This window comes from Pan paniscus, chromosome 8, assembly GCF_029289425.2.
Source record: "Pan paniscus chromosome 8, NHGRI_mPanPan1-v2.0_pri, whole genome shotgun sequence".
NCBI lineage: Eukaryota > Metazoa > Chordata > Mammalia > Primates > Hominidae > Pan > Pan paniscus.
Window position 1 is genome coordinate 12794712 of NC_073257.2, and position 20163 is coordinate 12814874.

Here is a 20163-nt window from a genome sequence, read left to right on the forward strand (position 1 = left end):
AGCAAATAGGATTATAAATAACTTAAAAGCTTCTGCACAGCAAAGGAAACAAAGTGAAAAAACAACCTACAGAATATAAGAATACATTTGCAAACTACTCACCAGACAGGGGATTAATATTCAGGATATATAAGGAACTCAAACAACTCAACAGCAAAGAAAAACCCAAAAAACAAAAAGAAAACTGATTAAAAAATGGGCAAATGATCCAAACAGACATTTCTCAAAAGACATAAATGTCCAGAAAATACATGAAAAATGCTCAACATCACAAATTATCAGAGAGGTGGAAGTCTTTTTTTTTTTCTTAAGTGAAAGCAAGTTTATTAGGAAAGTAAAGAAATAAAAGAATGGCTACTCCACAGGCAGAGCAGCAGCAAGGACGGCTCAGCTGCTTAAACTTATTGTTACTAGGGAGGTAAAAGTCAAAACTACAATGAGATATCATCTCATTCCAGTTAAGATGGCTATTATTGGCTGGGCGCGGTGGCTCACGCCTGTAATCCCAACATTTTGGGAGGCTGAGGTGGGTGGATCATGAGGTCAGGAGATCGAGACCATCTTGGCTAACACAGTGAAACCCCGTCTCTATTAAAAATACCAAAAATTAGCCGGGCGCGGTGGCGGGCGCCTGTAATCCCAGCTACTCAGGAGGCTGAGGCAGGAGAATGGCATGAACCCGGGAGGCGGAGCTTGCAGTGAGCCGAGATAGCGCCACTGCAGTCCCGCCTGGGCGAAAGAACGAGACTCCATCTCAAAAAAAAAAAAAAAAAAAAAGAAGGCTATTATCAAAAAGACAAAAAATATCAAATGCTGGTGAGGATACAGAGAGAAGGGAACTCTTATACACTGTTGGTAGAAATGTAAACTAATACAGCCACTATGGAGAGCAGTATGAAGGCTCCTTAAAACACACATACCCTTGGGAGGCCGAGGTGGGCTGATCACAAGGTCAGGAGTTCGAGACCAGCCTGGCCTATATGGTGAAACCCCATCTCTACTAAAAAAAATACAAAAATTAGCTAGACGTGATGATAAGCATTTTTTCATGTGTCTGTTGGCTGCATAAATGTCTTCTTTTGAGAAGTGTCTGTTCATATCCTTCGCCCACTTTTTGATGGGGTTGTTTGATTCTTTCTTGTAAATTTGTTTAAGTTCTTTGTAGATTCTGGATATTAGCCCTTTGTCAAATGGGTTGATTGCAAAAATTTTCTCCCATTCTGTAGGTTGCCTGTTCGCTCTGATGGTAGTTTCTTTTGCTGTGCAGAAGCTCTTTAGTTTAATTAGATCCCATTTGCCAATTCTGGCTTTTGTTGCCATTGCTTTTGGTGTTTTAGACATGAAGTCCTTGCCCATGCCTATGTCCTGAATGATATTGCCTAGGTTTCCTTCTAGGGTTTTTATGGTTTTAGGTCTAACATTAAGTCTTTAATCCATCTTGAATTAATTTTTGTATAAGGTGTAATCAGAGAAATGCAAATCAAAACCACAATGAGATACCGTCTCACACCAGTTAGAATGGTGATCATTAAAAAGTCAGGAAACAACAGGTGCTGGAGAGGGTATGGAGAAATAGGGACACTTTTACACTGTTGGTGGGACTGTAAACTAGTTCAACCATTGTGAAAGACATTGTGGCAATTCCTCAAGGATCTAGAACTAGAAATACCATTTGACACAGCCATCCCATTACTGGGTATATACCCAAAGGATTATAAATCATGCTGCTATAAAGACACATCCACACGTATGTTCATTGCGGCACTATTCACAATAGCAAAGACTTGGAACCAACCCAAATGCCCATCAATGATAGACTGGATTAAGAAAATGTGGCACATATACACCATGGAACACTATGCAGCCATAAAAAAGGATGAGTTCATGTTCTTCGTAGGAACATGGAGGAAGGTAGAAACCATCATTCTCAGCAAACTATCACAAGGACAGAAAACCAAACACAACATGTTCTCACTCATAGGTGGGAATTGAACAATGAGAACACTTGGACACAGGAAGGGGAACATCACACACTGGGGCCTGTCGTGGGGTGGGGGGAGGGGGGAGGGATAGCATTAGGAGATATACCTAATGTAAATGACGAGTTAATGGGTGCAGCATACCAACGTGGCACATGTATACATATGTAACAAACCTGCACGTTGTGCACATGTACCCTAGAACTTAAAGTATAATAATAAAAAAAAAATTAACTGGGCGTAGTGGCCTGTAGTCCCAGCTACTCAGGAGGCTGAGGCAGGAGAATCACTTGAACCGGGGAGGCGGAGGTTGCAGTGAGCCGAGATCATGCCACTGCACTCCAGCCTGGGTGACACAGTGAGACTGTCTCAAAAACAAAACAAAACAAAACCAACCCCCCCCCACCCCACCACACACACACACACACACACACACACACACACACACACACACACACACACCAAACTATGAACAGAACTACCATACGATCCAACAATCCCACTACTGGGCGCCTATCCAAAGGAAATGAAATCATCAGTGTACTGGAGAGACATTTGCACTCCTCTGTTTACTGCAGCCTGATTCACAATACCCAAGATATGAATCCACCCAGGAGTCCAACAGCAGATGAATGGATATGGAAGGTGTGGTATGTAACACTGAATAGGATTCAGCCATAACAGAGAATGAAATCCTGTCATCTGCAGCAAGATGGACGGAAGCGCAGGACACTAAATAAAGTGAAATAAGCCAGGAACAGAAAGTTAAATACTACACGTTCTCACTCATATGTGGAAGCTAAAGAAAGATGATTTCATAGAAATACAAAGTAGAACAGTGCATACTGGAGGCTGGGAAGGGAGGGATGGGGAGAGATTTGTTAAAGGAAACAAAATCACAGCTGGCTGGGAAGAATACGTTCCAGTGTTCTGTACCACCGCAGGATGACTATAACTAACAGTAATTTATCATTCAAATAGCTAGGAGGAAGATACCAAGTATTTCCAAAGAAATGATGCACGCTCCCGATCTAATATCCCGATCTGCTAAATACATGTTATATGTATTGAAACATCACTATATACCCTATGAGTTGTACAATTATGTGTTAATTTTAAAAAAAGTTAAAAATACACTTTTTAGGAGTTTCAGATTTAAGAAAAATTGCGCAGGATGGTAGAGCTCCCACATTGCCCTACAATACACCCCAGTCTCAGAATGTGTACATATCCAACATTAGTTAGAATTAGTAAGCCAACAGTGAGACGATTTAAATCTATCCTTTACTCGGCCTTCCTCATTTCCCCCTAATATCCCCTTCCTGTCCCAGGATCCTACCCAGCATTCCACATGACAATTGGCCGTCACGTCTCCCTGAGTTCCTATGGGCTGTGACAGTCTCTCAGAAATGTCCCTGTTTTGCTGACCTTGACGGTTTTGAGGGGACTGGTGAGGTGTTTTGTAGGCTGCCCTTTGGTTGGGACTTGTCTAACATTGTTCATGGGTAGACACGGATCACAGGCGTTTTGGAAAAAGGCCTCAGAGATGAGCGCCCTTCCCATGGCGTCATATCAAAGCCCCCCTGCTCATCACTGATGGGACCTCGCACTTAGCTGGGTCACGTTTGCAGGTTTTCCCCGTCCCTTCCACATGCCCTCTCTGGAGGCATCGCTCTGCTCAGCCCATGCCGGAGAGGAGAGGGTGTGTGCTCTCTTCTTGGCTTTTGAGATGCGACACTGCTGGCCTCACGGAGGGCACAGCCTCCTGCCTCTGGGTGACCAAGCCCATGCCTCAGGCCCATTAGCTTGTGATGGGCAGCCGTCTGACAGAGGAGGTCTAATGACCGTGGGGCTGCAGCATTCTCCCAGGTGGAATGAGCACAGAGAGCTGATCCGTCTGCACAGAAGTGTGCACAGGGCAGAGAAGCAAGGTGACAAGGGGACTCCTGAGGGTCTTCTGGGCTTTGCTTCCAGACCCTCCCTGTCACTGGGCTGCACCTCCACCCAACCCTCCAGTTCCTCAGGCACCTCTCTCCTACTTCAATCTTCGCTTGCTGAAATGGTCCAACTTGGTTTCCGTCACTTTCCACCATGAAGTGTGACTAATGTGGATCAACTTTCCCTTTTTGAGTAAGACTAGAAAGACTTGAAAAATAATTATAGATTTGATATGTTTATGAGCACGTGTAACAATTTTTTCAAACTAATTTCAAAATTATAGTAAGCTTGCAAGAATGAAAACAGTATAAAGAACACTTCTAACACCCAGGTTCACTGCTTGTTAATATTATGTTCCATCTGCTTTATACTTTGCACTGCCCACCCCATCTTACACAATGTGCACACACAGTTTTTTCTGAACCATTTGAGGATAAGTTAAATACATCAAGGTAAGTGTGGATTTCCTGAGAATAGGGATACTGTCTTACAGAACAGTTATCAGTTTCAGTAATTTTAATATTGATCCAATATTTAATCTATAGCCTCTCTTCCAATTCTTCCCATTACTCCAGTAATGTCCCTACAGCTCCGCCTTGAGTGCAGGGCTCACCCTAGCATCAGGCTTAATATTTTGTTGTCATTTCTTTGGCTTGCCTTAATTGGGAAGATTTCCAAAGTCTTTTTTATCTTCATGACGTTGACATTTTTGAAGAATAGTGTCCCTGCCTTTAAAAAATATTTAAAATTATTTAATTCAAAGTGGATCAATGACATAAACGTAAGAGATTAAAACTGTAGACTGTTAAAGGAACAGTCATGTGTTGGATATGTCATTTATTTCTTGGCTACCACACCAAAAGTATATGCAGAAAACAAAGAGGATAAACTGGACATCAAAATTAAAAGCTTCTGTTCATCAAAGGACACAATGAACAGAATCAGCGGAGTGAAAACGCAACCCAGGAAATGAAAGCAAGATTTGCAAATCACATATCTGTTAAGGGGCTAATATCCAGAATATGTAAGGGACTCTTACAATTCAGTAGCCAAAAAAAACCTAAACCCAAACCAAACAAAGAAACCACTCCAGCTAAAAAGTGTGGAAAAACTTGAATAGACATTTCTCTAAAGAAGGTATACAAATAGCCAGTGAGCAAGAGAAGATGTTCGACAAGATCATCACTAGGAAAACGCACACCAAAGCCACAACGAGATACCACCTCACACCCATTAGGATGGCTACTCTCAAAAAAATAGAAAACACCTACTGTTGGTGAGCACACAGAGAAACCAGACCCACGTGCACTGCTGGCGGGAAGGTAAAACAATGCAGCGGCTGTGGAAAACAGTATGGCAGTTCCTCCAGAAATATAAGTAGAACTAATGTATGGTTCAGCAATTCCACTTCTGAGTATATACCCAGAAGAACTGAAACCAGGTCTTGAACAGTATCTATAAACCCATGTTCACAGCAGCCCAAAGGTGGAAGCAACCCAAGTGAACATTGGCAGACAATGGATGAGCCAAGTGTGGCATATACGTACAAGGAAATATTATTCAATCTTAAAAAGGAAGATTTTGACACAATGCTACAACATCGATCAACCTTGAGGACATTATGCTAGGTAACATCAGCCAGTCACGAAAAGACAAATACCACAGGACTCAACTTACATGAGGTACCTACCTAGAGTAGTCAAATTCATAGACAAAGTAGAATGGTGGGTACCAGGGGCCGAGAAAAGAGGGATGGAGAGTAGAGATTTAATTAGGACAATATTAAGTGCGTGGAGAAACCAGAACCAGGAGCAGCCCTGCTTGTGTGGAGAAATCGGAATCCAGGCACAGTCTCGAGCGTGTGGAGAAGCCGGAACCCAGGCGCGGCCCTGAGCGTGTGGAGAAGCCGGAACCCAGGCGCGGCCCTGAGCGTGTGGAGAAGCCGGAACCCAGGCGCGGCCCTGAGCGTGTGGAGAAGCCGGAACCCAAGGCGCGGCCCTGAGCGTGTGGAGAAGCCGGAACCCAGGCGCGGCCCTGAGCGTGTGGAGAAGCCGGAACCCAGGCGCGGCCCTGAGCGTGTGGAGAAACCGGAACTCGCCCTAAGCAGCCGGGCAACTCCTTCTCCACAGAAAGGACTTGAAAAGTATCTTTTTATTAAATCATAAAAGACATCTTTTATTAAACAGAAAAATAAGCTTTTCTGTTTATTTCAACAAAAGAACTATCAGTGTGTAATCCCTAAAGCCAAAGAGAAGAGCAAGTTTCCAGCAGGAGAGTAGGCTCAGCAGCATCCACCGGCACTGAGCGTGGAACATTAGGGTGGGGTCGTAGGTGGCCTTGCCGGGTGCCACCAGGGAACCGTGCAGACATGGGGCTTTGTCTCTCATGAGCCAGCAGGAGATGAACCCAGACCCTCTGAGGTGTTCAGCTGTCAGGAGAGAGGGCCGTGGGGTGGCCGCGGGTGAAAAGGGTCAAAGGAGGGTTTTTGTTTTTAGACAGCATTTATCATGTCATGTTTACATGCAGAGAAACGACTTCAGAGACAAGGAAACGCTGGTGATGTCAGAGGGAGGGGATGCTGGTCAGCCCAAGGGCCTTAAGCAGACGGTAGATGGTTGGGGTCTGGGGAAGGTGGAGCGGGTCAGGAGAAAAGGCAGCTGCAGCGGGTCACAGTGGGTGGGAACTGCTCATTCGCTGCTTGTCTCATTTAGGAGATAAACTGAGGCCCTAAAAGGTTTAACGTTACACTGACACGGCAAAGTGAAAGAAGAAATTAGAGAATGGGATGTAAAGACTAAAAATATTAATGAGTTTAAACATGCACACAGTCTCTCTGGGATATGGATGGTAATTCTAAAAAAGAAGAGACAAAAATATGGCAACAAGCCTGCCTCTTCCATCTCCTGAAAACACACCTTGGAGGGGCAGGACCCGGGAGCCCGCCTCTGGTAACCGCGTCCTCGCCCGCTTGCAGGGTGGCCACAGTGCTCCTTGACTGCTCTCCTTCCACACACACCCGGCCAGGGGATTTTTGGAGAGTGGGGAGGCAAGAGAAGTGGGAGCAGTGCAAACCAGACATGAGGAGGACGGCAAAGCCTCGCAGGAGATTGTGTCCAAATACCACAAGTGACATGGTGTGAAAGTGAATTATTTTTCATTCGGTTTTCCCACTGGTTTTCAAGTAGACTGCAAGTTTTCAAGTAGACTGCAAGTTCTATTTAAGGAATTGTGAAAGCCCTACTGTCCCTTACCCGATGATCATCTCAAGTTGGGTTCATGCCTGAAGACAGCCAGAGCAGAAATAAAGGAAAAACTATAAACTAATAAGAAAAAAGGCATTTGCATGACTACATACACATAATTGTATATCCATGTAAAGGTATAACTGTATCAGATAATTGTACTGAGACTTACAGCTGGCCAGCATTGTCCCAAGCACCTGACGCATACCAAGAATCCTCCTAATGACTCTAGGAGTGGCACTGCTTTTGCCATTTCACAGGCAGAGAAAGTAAAATACAAGAAGGCAACGTGTGCAGGATCACATGGCCAGAAAGTGATAGATCTGAGGCCAGACAATGGGTCCTGAGCTTAATCCAAGCACCTGTTAAATTCATTGCAGCCAGACAAACCACCCTGAGGCTCAGCTCTGGTACCCAAGGGACGGGGGAGTGAGGGTGAGGCTCCTGGGTACACTGCTGGGACAGTCACCTGAGGATCATATGAAACACTGAGAAGCTGGAGGTAAAAAGTACAGTCATGTACTTAACGACAAGGCAACATCCTGAGAAATGAGCTGTCAGTCCATTGTGTCATCACGCAAACACCACAGAGTGGACCTACACACACTGGGATGGGGTAGCCTCCTACGCTCCTATGCTGTATGGTACGGCCAAGTGCTCCCGGGCTGCACACCTGGACAACATGTGACTATATACAATTGTAATACAACAATATTTGTGTATCTAAACATAGAAAAGGCACAGTAAAACATGCTGTGAAAAGATAAAAAATGGTGCACCCATATAGGGAACTTACCCATAAACAGAGCTTGTAGGACTGGAAGCTGCTCTGGGTGAGTGAGTGGTAAGTTCACACAAAGGGCTACAACATCACTGCACGTGGCTGTAGACTCTGTAAACACTGTACTTGTAAGCTAAGACATCACCTCACACGGCTGTAGATTCGTAAACACCATACTCGTGAGGTCAGACAACATCGCATGTGTCTGTAGGTTCGTAAACACCGTACTTGTGAGCTAAGACAACACTGCACGCGACTGTAGATTTGTAAACACCGTACTTGTAAGCTAAGACATCACCGCACGTGGCTGTAGACTTCATAAACACTGTACTCATGAGCCAAGACATCACCACACGTGGCGGTAGATTCTTAAACACTGTACTCGTAAGCTAAGACATCATCCACATGCGGCTGTAGACTTTGTAAACACTACTCGCGAGCTAAGACATCACTGCATGAGGCTGTAGATTCATCAACACTGCACTCGTGAGCTAAGTCATCACCGCACGTGGCTGTAGATTCATAAACACTACTCGTAAGCTACACTAAATCTATAAGAAAATTCCCTTGTTAAATAAATTAACCTACATTTACTGTAACTTTCTATGTTGTAAATTCCTTAAAGCTTTTTGACTCACTTATAAAAACAGATTAAAACATATTGTACAGCTGTACAAAAATAATTTATCCTTATATCAAGTTTTCTATTAAAAGTTTTTTACTTTTTTTTTTTCTTTTTTTGAGACAGAATTTTGCTCTTGTTGACCAGACTGGAGTGCAGTGGCGCGATCTTGGCTCACCGCAACCTCTGCTTCCCAGGTTCAAGCGATTCTCCTGCCTCAGCCTCCCTAGTAGCTGGGATTACAGGCACGTGCCACCACGCCCGGCTGATTTTGTATTTTTAGTAGAGACGGGGTTCCTCCATGTTGGTCAGGCTGGTCTCGAACTCCCGACCTCAGGTGATCTGCCCGCCTCAGCCTCCCAAAGTGCTGGGATTATAGGCATGAGCCGCCGCGCCTGGCCGAAAGTTTTTTACTTTTTAAACTTTTTTTTTTGTTATAAACTAATACACAGACACACATTAATCTGGGCCTCCACGGGGTCAGGATCACTGAAATCACTGGCTTCCACCTCCACATCTTGTCCAACTGGAGGGTCTTTAGGGCAATGACATGCACAGAGCTGTCATCTTCTGTGGGAACCATGCTTTCTGCTGGATTCCTCCTGAAGGACCTGCTGAGGCTGTCTTACAGTTAACTTTTTTATTGTTAAGTATAGAGAATATGCTCTAAGATAACGACATTAAAGGTAAGTACATAAACCGGCTTCACAGGTGTCTATTATCACAGCCCAGTATTATGCATGTACTGTGTATGATCCTACATGCTATACATTTATACAACTGGCAGCACAGGTTTATACTAGCATTGCCACAAACACATAATGCATTGCATTATGATGGCCACAACATCAATAAACTCCATTTCACAGGAATTTTTCAGCTTCATTACAGTCTTACGGAACCACTGTCATTTAGGGGACACTGTCTTGGGGACCACTGTGGTCTGTCATTGACAGAAACAGCACTATGCAGCACATGACTAATTCAGCAAAGGGACACGAGCTCCACAGACAGCCCAGCTCTCAGTCTGCTAAGACCACAGGCCATGATGAAGGGACTAAAGACCAGCTGGAGAACTCTGGCCCCCTCCCAGCAAATCCTTCTCATGTACACATGTATGCACACGAATGCACACACACACACACACTTCCACATATATGCACATGTGTATACTTGTAACAACTCCACATACAAAATACAAGGCAATACTAAGACTCAGTGTGCATTTGCACATGCAACACACACACAATACTCACATAGCCCACACACTAGCACACTCATCTGCATGCACACACGTACACATGTAACATACTTACACACACACAAAACAGTACACTACACTCACACATGCAAACTCACACTTGCATGCACATGGGAGTGCACTTGCATTCTTGCAAACCCTTATATACTTGTACCACATACAGGCACCCACCCATGCAACACACACATGCACACTCATACTTGCATGTACTCGTGTGCACAAATATCTGCTGCATATTTGTATGCACACACACGACACGTGCAAAACCATAAATGTGTACACATTTGAAACAGTCACACAACTGCAACATACTTGCAACACACTCATGGCACATATATGCACGTGTCTATACTTGCAGCACACACTACATTCATGCACATGCATGTGCAGTTGAAACACATGCAGTATTGCACACACGTACACTTGTAACACACAACAGCATATATACACAACACACTTGCACAAACTCATACTCTCATGCATATATGCACTTATACTTGTACCCACATCACACTCACCCATGCAACACATGACACAGGCAAGCTCGCACATGTACAAACTCATTCACATGTGCAGACACTATTCACACACTTGCAAAACACACACGCATGTATGCACAGCACACTCACACATGCACTGAGACACACACACAAGGACCTGATCGGGTGAAAGGCTCCTGTTAAGCTGTTTGTCTTTGTCTCTATCTTCACTCCCTCCATTCTGCTGCTAAGTCTCAAGTTTACTGATGTACTTTTATTCTGTGGCCCCTGCTCTCAGGATCTTGATACTTGGGCTAACCGATGAGTAGGAATTAATTTAGTATCTATGCTTTTCTGGTAATACCCTTTAGTTATGACTTCAGGTTACAAGCCTGGAGGAAGCTAAGAAAGTTTTCATTCTAGGACTTTACACCAATGTAATGTTCTTAAGATGTAAAAAATTGCTAAAACTGTTTCTTTTTCTTTTGAGACAAGGTCTTGCTCCATTGCCCAGGCTGGAGTGCAGTGGTGTGATCATGGCTTACTGTAGCCTCTAACTCTCAGGATCAAGCAGTCCTCCCACCTCAGCTTTTTAAGTAGCTAGGACTATAGGCACATGCCACCACACCTAGTTCATTTTTAAAAAATGTTATAGAGATGGAGTCTCGCTATGTTGCCCAGGCTGCCCTCAAAACTCTTGGGCTCCAGTGATTCTCCTGCCTTGGCCTCCCAAAGCACTGGGATTACCGGTGCGAGCCCATTCCCAGCCTTAAAACCGCATCTTCAAATGCAGACAAATATATATATATATATGTATATATATATATATATTATATTTTTTTCCTATCTAAAGTCTGAAAAACTCAAGTATTCATGGAAAGACCAAATTGGAAGTCATTGAGAGACTTATGATTTCATTTTAAATGAATTACACTGTAACAAATATTTTAAAAATGAACAGTCACTTGCAAATAGTCTCAACACAATTTCATCATTTCCTTCCTGCACATGTGGGACTGTAATCTGTTCCAGAAGCAGGGAGTGTGTGTCTCCTCACTCTATGATGCAGAAATGCTCTCCATGGTGACCTGTCACAGATGCAGGCAGGTCCCACCCACCATGGCTCCAAGAATAAAAAGGGCATCAGAAACAGGGGCAGAAAACCAAGCAGAAATGGCTTATACCCCTGTTCGACAACTGACTTTCACAATGGTGGTCTTCCTCTGTAGGCCGTCTTTCTTGTGCGTGTGCACATTCATATTCTCTCTCAAGGAAATTGCATGTGCATACCAATAAGCTAACCTTCTCCAGAGTAATTAGGCGATAATTGGGCAGGTGCCTTGGAGCTCGCAAGTGAGTGTGCCATTAAAGCAACAGGAACAGTAATTAATCCTGTAACAGAGCCTAATGCAGATCAAGTGAGAAAACCACCATCCCATTTTTATAGGAAGAGTAACAAGAAAGAAATAAGATCACTGCTTTTAGTGGCTCTCATTTCACTGCCTCCCGACTGCTGGCCTTGGACTGTCGACTTTCTCACCCTCTGTGGTCAGCAGCCCTGGGCCGGTGGATCAGAAGAGGTGAGTCCTCTGTCACCATCCAGCTGCGGGAGCTCATAGTGACAGCATCTGCCCCAGTCTGGCTCTTCACAGCATTCCTTTACTTTGTCCTCACAGGTGCCTGGGAAGACTGGTTTTACTGCACCTGTTCTGAGCACCCCCAGAGCTCCTGCTGAAATGTGATTCCCAGGGTTGGAGGTGGGGCCTAATGGAGAAGTGGGAGTCATGCAGGCAGATCCGTCATGATAAATGCAGGCCTTCCCTGGGGGTGAGCAGGTTCTTGCTCTACCAGCTCCCGGGAGAGCCGGTGGCTAAAAACAGTCTGTCCCCTCCTCCCACCACGTGATCTCTGCACTTATGGCCCCTCTTTCCCTCCACCATGAGTGAAGCTCCCTGAAGCCTGACCAGAGGCAGATGCAGGCACCACACTTCCTGTACAGCCTGCAAAACTGTGTGCCAAATACACTTCTTTTCTTTATAAATCACCAGCCTCAGGTGTTCCTTTACAGAAATGGAAACAGACTAAGGCAAGAGGGAAACTGAGGTTACAGAGTGTAATACCTCGTCCCAGAGGAGCTGACTTCTGACCTGTGTGACCCAGAGCCCCCTGCCAGTGGCTGCAGCACCAGGCATATTACATGCTGGTAAAGGTTGAAAGTGATGCTGGAGATTAAAGCTGGATGACATTTTTACCTAGGAATATTTAAGGGAGGTTTAAGGAAGGAGAGGGCTTTGGGGCTGGCTTGGAGGACTGGAGAAAAGGCCCCTGGGGCCACACTCCTTGGAGGTGGGCTGGGGGCTGCGGACTGTGAGTGGGTGGTGAGGGCATCGGAGAGCAAGACTGGGACGCCGCTGAGATTCTCTGCAGTGGGGGTAAGGGAGAAGGGGCCCAGCCAGACAGAGGGGACCACAGACAGACCTGGTCAGAAAGGTCAAAGAGAGAACATCGCGGAGAAAAAAACAGAAAGGAATGAGAAGAGTGAGAGCAGCCCCAGAAACCGGGAGGGAAGGGCAGCGTGGTGTCCCACCCGAGAGCACGGGAGGAAGAGCGGCACACGGTCCATCTGGAGGGCAGCAGGGAGGGTTCAGGGGTGCCTGGGCGGGGCCCAGCACACAGTCCATCTGGAGGGCAGCAGGGAGGGTTCAGGGGTGCCTGGGTGGGGCCCGGCACACGGTCCATCTGGAGGGCAGCAGGGAGGCTTTGGGGTGCCTGGGCGGGGCCCGGCACACGGTCCATCTGGAGGGCAGCAGGGAGGGCTCAGTGGTGCCTGGGCAGGGCCCGGTGAAAGGAAGTCACTTTACAGCCAGACTTTGCTTTCCTTCTTTTTATGTAAAATGCCAGGTCTGAGTCTCATGAAGATGTCTGGCATCCGAGGAGCTCCCCTCGGCACTGCTCAAGGGTGAGAGCCTAGGCCAGCTAGCAGCGACGGTCAGCGGCATGGGTGCCGACCAGAGGCATGCAGTGGTGTGTGGGAAAGTGAACTGCACCGCCAGCTCCTGTTCCTATGTACTCTCACTTCCATTTCAGATGCTTTCCAAAGCAGCTAGCAGCCTAGTCAGGGAAAAGGTTACGCTTTGAGGGCCAGGCCACAGACAGAACTGCATACATGTGTTATTGATGAGCTACTGCTCACTCCTTCAGGAAGTTATATAATTATGAGTTATTTTCCAAAGAATTCTTATGGGGAGTCAGGTGGATTTGTTTTAATGCCCAGAAGTGATTATTTAGAAAACTGTATGCCCAGAAACAAGTTATCTAATCTAAAACTACATTTCTGATTTTTCTAAGTGTTCCAGACTGAACTTTGTCCCTGGCAGCTGGTGGCCTGGGGGGCAGGCGTTGCCTCTGGCCCTCAGCCTGCAGGGCCTCCTGAGGGCTCCTACGTGGCCACCACTCTTCTGTGATTTTATAACTGTGCAGCCAGTGGTTCTGTCGACCAGAGGGCCTGATGGAAGAGCCACAGGGCCAGGCATGCATCTACGAGTGTGAACCGTCAGGGCGGGCGTGGCTCCTGGCCCTGGCATGTGAGCTCTCAGCCACTGGCCATCCCATGCAGGCTGTCGGGACACCCCTGGTCTCCCCCCACCAGATGCCAGCTGAGCCACTGCCCAACTTGTGCTGATCGAAAATGCCTCCAGGCATGTCAGACATCCCTGGGGGCACAGGCACACACAGCAACAGGTCACGGAGCGGCTGCTGATGGCAATAAGGGAAGGCACCATGTCCCACGCACTTCACCTAAGCAACAATGAATGGGCACCTCTACAGTCACCAAGTGGAAGATGATCTGTTTCAATGGGGGAAGTCTGCAGTAAAAATGACGCCTTCTTTCCTTCCTCTCTGGCATCTTAGTGGGTCCTCCTTGGCGGGCACAGATTCCTCTAAAGTGCTTCTCATCCTGCTCAACCCCATGCCTGCCTTCTGGAGTCCTCACACTCTCACCAAGAACTCCACTTTTCTTCTCAGGGGGCGCTTAGGAGGCCACATAGAGAAGGTAACCTGACCCCAACCCCTATTTCAAGCATCTTGACAAAACATTTCCATTCATGTAAAGAAATGTGGGCAGGATGCTGACATTCTACGACGGGGGCAAAATGGTGCATAAAATAGGAAGGAAAAGAACCGAGTGCCTGCATTCCAGTGAGACGGTCAGATAAAGCAGCTCTGGCCATACTCCTGCTATCACACCTGCCACTGCTGTCCTGCAACAGAGTTTCTTTTTTTTTTTTTTTTTTTTTGAGACGGGATCTCACTCTGTCACCCAGGCTGGAATGCAGAGGTGCAATCTCAGCTCACTGTAACCTCTGCCTCCCAGTTTCAAGCAATTCTCCTGACTCAGCCTCCCAAGTAGCTGGGATGACAAGTGCCCGCCACCAAACCTGGGTAATTTTTAGTGGAGACGGGGCTTCACCATGTTGCCCAGGCTGGTCTTGAACTCCTGACCTCAGGTGATCCGCCTACCTCAGCCTCCCAAATACCTGGGATTACAGGCGTGAGCCACCGTGCCCGGCCAGAGTTTTCAATTGCAAACTTCAAGCCAATGCCCAACTCCACCACTTCACTCATGAGACAGTTACACTCTGGGCAGATAAACATCGTGTGCACCTCTTCTTCTAGATGGAGACCTGCATGCAAGGCCGCAGAACAAAACAAAAAAAGGAAAAAAAGAAAAAACCCAGAAGTGTACAGTACCTGTCGTGTCTCAGGGCTCTCATGTCCACGTAGACAGTGGTTGGGTCAGGTCCTGAGGTTCCCTGCAAGCAACAACAGAGTGGTTAACTCAAGTTTACGTGGAGGGAGATTGGGGTCTGTGCTTCTACTAGCTAGGAAACATTTCTTTTGTAAAATCTTAAAGTGAAAAATAAAACTAAAAACACTTAGACCAGCAACTTCTCAAGGCACCTGCTAACTTTCAGTTTGATAACCTAAATTCCAGAAGGAATATCTTATTAGGATAATACTGGATTCACACAGCTTGACCGCCAATATATAAAAATAGGTAAGAAAGGAGACAAAGCCACGCACTGTGCCAAAAAAAGGAAGGCTGAAAACTGCCAAGACGGCGCTGCAAAAGCAGGTTGGAAGGATATGAAGCATCTGTGCGGAGAAATTTTTACCACATGCATCCACCTTTAACAACAAAAGGTGTATTTTGAGGGCCCAGGACGGTGAAGCAGATGTGTGATATGGATGGACAGGCCAGGGAGGAAGAGGTGAGGGGAGCATCTTGCTCCTCTGGGCTCTGCTGGGGCTCTGGCTCTCTGGCCTGAGGAGGGCATTTCCGGCCAAGACACAGGTCAGAGAAGGGGCATTTTATCCTGGAGAGCTGGGCAGGACTTTGTGGTCTGAGCCATTCCACTGGGCTGTTGATTTTACACAGCGGTCCAGAAATCTTTTCTTGGCACCATAAATTGCTTGAAAAATTACACCATGCTGACTTCTGACCAGTGACCTCTGTACACAGAAGAGCAGTATCATGAAGGCTGCATTACAAACCAAAATTGTACATTCATTTTTGGGGAAGGCAGTAAAATACCTTGGTTGGAAAAAGACTTAACCTACAATAAATTTGCCAAAAAATAAGGGAGCCCTTCAGAATTCATTTGAAGAATTACATTAAAATTCTTCAGGAGAGAATTCCAATTTTTGTACTAAAGGCACAAAATTTTCTTATATTGCTTATATATAAGAAAAAAAAAGACAATGTCATGAAAACATACCATAGTACTCAATAACCCTGGGCCCTGGTATCTCACCACTGAGACAGGGAAAAAGAACAGCACATGCGAGTCAGCCTCCCGGCGGACGCTCCCAGTGACAGCTCTACCCCCGGCTGCTCAGCAAAGCCGCCCCACAGACCAGCGCTGAGCAGAGAACCGGCCCACAGTGAGTAATGCAAAATACAGCCATGGAGGGTCAATTAAAAATAAGTAAATGGAAAACAGGTGGAGAATTAAGTACAACAGAGATGAACCAAACTGGCAAATGAACCACTGACCGCGCACCCCGGGAAGACAGCGTCGGCTACGCGTGAGGCCTGAACGTGACATTGCCCGGCCGGCAGCACCCATGATCACAGGGCCTGCAGACCCCCGGCCAATCTCTGCACTCAACTGTTAGTCTGTCCCACGGCTGGATGCGGGCAAGGCAGCGGGGCTGGGCAGGGAGGCACGGGTGTGACGGACAGGAAAGTCCCCTACCTGCTCGGCCAGGGTCCACAGCCTGTGAGGCTACAGCAGCAGAAGGGTGAGGACGAGAAGAGAGGAGAGAACACCAGACAACAGAAACCAACACACACAACACACACAGACACATACGACCCGACAGTGAAAAATGGGATGGAGAAGAGGGAGGGGTGGGGAGGAGAATGCGAAAAGCAGGAAACAAAATGAAAAGAAGATCAAAAACAACATCAAATATGGAAATCATTAAAATTAACCACTGTACAAGGCTAAAAGAAATGTTTTAAAGATGTCAACATATCCACGGAGCAACAGAAGAGGGTGTAGCAGGTGACTAACCACGGCGCAGGGACACAGAAGGTAAATGGTGGCACTGCACCGTGTCACTCACGGCGCTCTTTCTTTCTGAGGGACGCAGGAGTGCAAGTTTCATTCGCTAAATCTGTTGAGGTAGTTCCAAGGTTCTGATTCCAGGAACAAAGGAGAGCCTGTGAGCTTTTACACCTGCAAGTAGGGCACTAGCTCTATCCACCTACACAACGAGGCAAAGGGAGAGGCCAACGTGCTTCTGAAGCCTGAAAGAATCCAGCGCTGGGCTCTCACACGGTCTGCTCAGCAGCCTCAGGAGTTTCCACCCCAGCAAATGTGCTCTGTTGCTGTTCCCCAAACAGAGACACCAACTTCTGTTTTCTTCTCCTCCTCGTCATCCATGGCTGTGGTCCCTGCCTGCTACCCGCATTAAATAATCTACCCCAGCTGCTGGACAATTCCAGAAATCAACTTGGGCAAGCTCCTTGGATGCAACGTATTTTTCCCTATGTCACTTAGCTGTCTTTCCCAAATATTCCCAAAAAGTACAAAGAGTAGAAGATTTTTCACAGGCGCCTGGACTGATGCACACCTGTGCTTTGTGTGTACGGCCCGGCACCCACCCACAACCCCATGACGGCAATAGGCAGACACTAGAGACAGCAGCCGCAGCAGTGGAAAGGGAGTTAAGTGTATTTCTTCAGGTTCAAGTCTGGTCACAAAGCCCGACAGAAAAACTGCCACCACTCACAACAGAGCCAAGTCTATGAAAATAAGCAACGGTTCAAGATTTAAAAGAAAATCACGATTCCACTCTTCTCTGTTACTTCTCTAGGGTAATTATGGCTACTCTTCTCTCTCAGCACCCTTATGTTTAAAAAAGAGAGGCAGGGCATGAATAAATAAAGTAACTCGCCAATAAAGGTGTGTATGCTCCAAACACATAGTGGACCTTTACTGAATATATTTGAGCTGAATGCAATGATTTAAATAATTTCTTTCCTTCATGATTCCTTGAAACCTAAATATTAACTGGAACAAAAATAAAAATAAGTCAACATTCTCTCTAAATTATCCTAGTTCAGAAATTGTTATAATGGCTCAAGGTGGTATCTCAGGAAAAAATGTACACGGCTCAGTACCTCATTTCCTATCTTGTATCACGTGGAGGAGGCAACACAGCGCCTGAAGCCAAGTAGGCCTAAGCATTAATAGAGAAGAATACGTGAAGGAGATAAAGAGGTAAGATATAGCTGCTTCCAAATTATAAAACCCCTGAGGTAAAAAGTCTGAAATTTCAAGATACATATTGAGGGAGTATTTAACAAAATCTTCATATTGCCAAAGAATGCTAGCCAGTGTTCCCTTAAATACGGAGATCCCTAATGCAAAAGTGTGCCCCTCAGTATTTAAGGATCAAATACTTGCAATAAAGGACCCACAGACAAACAGCATTACCCATTCCAACTAAAGCTCATTCAGAAACAAAGATAAAGCGTTTTTGAAATTCCAAGTTATATTAACGAGAAAAAAGGATTCACATTAAAATCCAGTTATATAATAAAAATGTTAAGCAGTCAGCCTTCCATATCTGTGAGTTTCGCATCTTCAGATTTAACCAACCTTGAATCCCAAATATTTGAAAAAACTGCATCTGTACTGAACAGGCACAGACTTTTTGTCATAATTCTCTGAATGATACAACTATTTACACAGCATTTACATCGTATTCGGCATCACAAGTCATTAGAGATGATTTAAAGTACACGGAGGATGTGCATGGGTTCTATGCAAATGCTGCGCCATTTTCCAGCAGGGACCTGAGCATCTGCAGACTTAGGTATCCATAGGGAGTCTGGAAACCTGTCCCCCATTGAGGGACAAATGTATATACCAAAAAATAACTTTCTTACTGACATAAAAGTATTATATCAATTAGGTATTAAGTGCTTATTGAACAAATGAGTTATATTTAAATCTCAGATGAAGATATACAGACTCACACCCCAAATATCAGCACAGAAAACACAAAACAGCACTAATTTTAGCATTTAAGCTGACTGGTGATTTTACTATTCAGCAATTCACACACCATAATATTAGCACAACCTGGTACTTGCACATAGGGCTATAGTAAGTAGAAATGTGTGAAAGAACAAACAAACTCCAAAGACCTGATACTGGGCTTATGTAGTACACTAGGTAAGTCTGAGAAGACGAGAAAAGGTTTGGGTTGTATGTCTCCAAGCAAATGACACTCTTCAAATGGAAAGGAAAATGGCACAAAATTTGACTACTTCTTTGTACTATTTCCAGAAGAATTTTTCTATTTGCATTAAAATCTGGGGGCTGTGGAAATGTTATCGGCTTAGAGAAGCCTTAATGATGTACTCCCAGTGATCTTTTCAAAACCAGTAGCTAAATATGACAGGTCCCTGCCTTAAACCCTGTAACAATTTCCCACTGATCTTGGGAAAAGGACCAGTGCTTGGTGCAGCCCTCTGTCGTCCTCCCTTTCTAGCCACCCTGGCCTCTTTCCATCTTTCCTGACCCCTCTGAAGTTGCAGGGGCTTCAGCTCAGCTTCCAGAGTGCTCTTCCCTCCCCAGTCTCGTCACCGCTAACTCATCTTTCTAAACTCGGCACCAGCCAGGATTTCCTTAAAGAAGCCTGAGAGGGAGGTTGGCCCTCCCTGTGCTGCACCGGATCACCCAGCAGCTGGACGCCGTCCTTCACATGGTCTGTGGCCAGTGCCTGCCTCTCCTGCGCATGGGAAGGCATCAGGACGAGGCTGGGTCTGGCGATATGAGTCCCTCTGTGCTCGTCTGCTCCGCCTGCTGTGAAATACCTTAGACTAGGTAACCGCTGCTCACAGCTCTGGAGTCTAGCAAGTCCCAGATTGAGGCACCTGCAGAGCAGATGAACATGTTCCTTTAGGCCTCTTTTATAAGGGTGGAAGTCCCATTCGTGAGGGCTCCATCCTCATGATCTAATCACCTTCTAAAGGCCTCATGTCTTATACTACTGCATTAGGGATTATAGTTCAACACAGAAGTTTTGGAGGGGGACACAGACATTCCGACCTCAGCAATCACGTCATCCACAGTTCATTTACTTTTCACGTCCTTATTGGTGTGATTGCTGTTGGTTCTTTACTTGTCCCTTTTGTTCTTTGTTCCTCCCTTCCTGCCTCCTTTTCTCATGAATAGAATATTTGTGGTATTTCACTTTACCCTCTGTGTATTTTTTGCATGATTTATTGCATTCTATCTCCACATAGTGTTATGCGCTATGAAAATGATTCTTGCAGCG

The 20163-nt window shown here is 45.8% G+C and overlaps 1 protein-coding gene across 4 annotated transcripts in view; it reads right to left on the reverse strand.

Moving 5' to 3' along the window:
- DIP2C (disco interacting protein 2 homolog C) overlaps positions 1–20163 on the reverse strand; it is a 432829-nt gene that overhangs the window by 22244 nt on the left and 390422 nt on the right. For 2 of the 4 annotated variants that reach the window (XM_034929848.3, XM_034929850.3), the window contains 2 exons: positions 16563–16592; positions 15055–15116 (listed from right to left, as the gene is read on the reverse strand). In XM_034929848.3, the coding sequence (XP_034785739.1) occupies positions 15055–15116; positions 16563–16592 (92 nt within the window). The remainder of the gene's footprint in view (positions 1–15054; positions 15117–16562; positions 16593–20163) is intronic. The other 2 variants (XM_034929851.3, XM_034929849.3) reach the window with 1 other exon arrangement.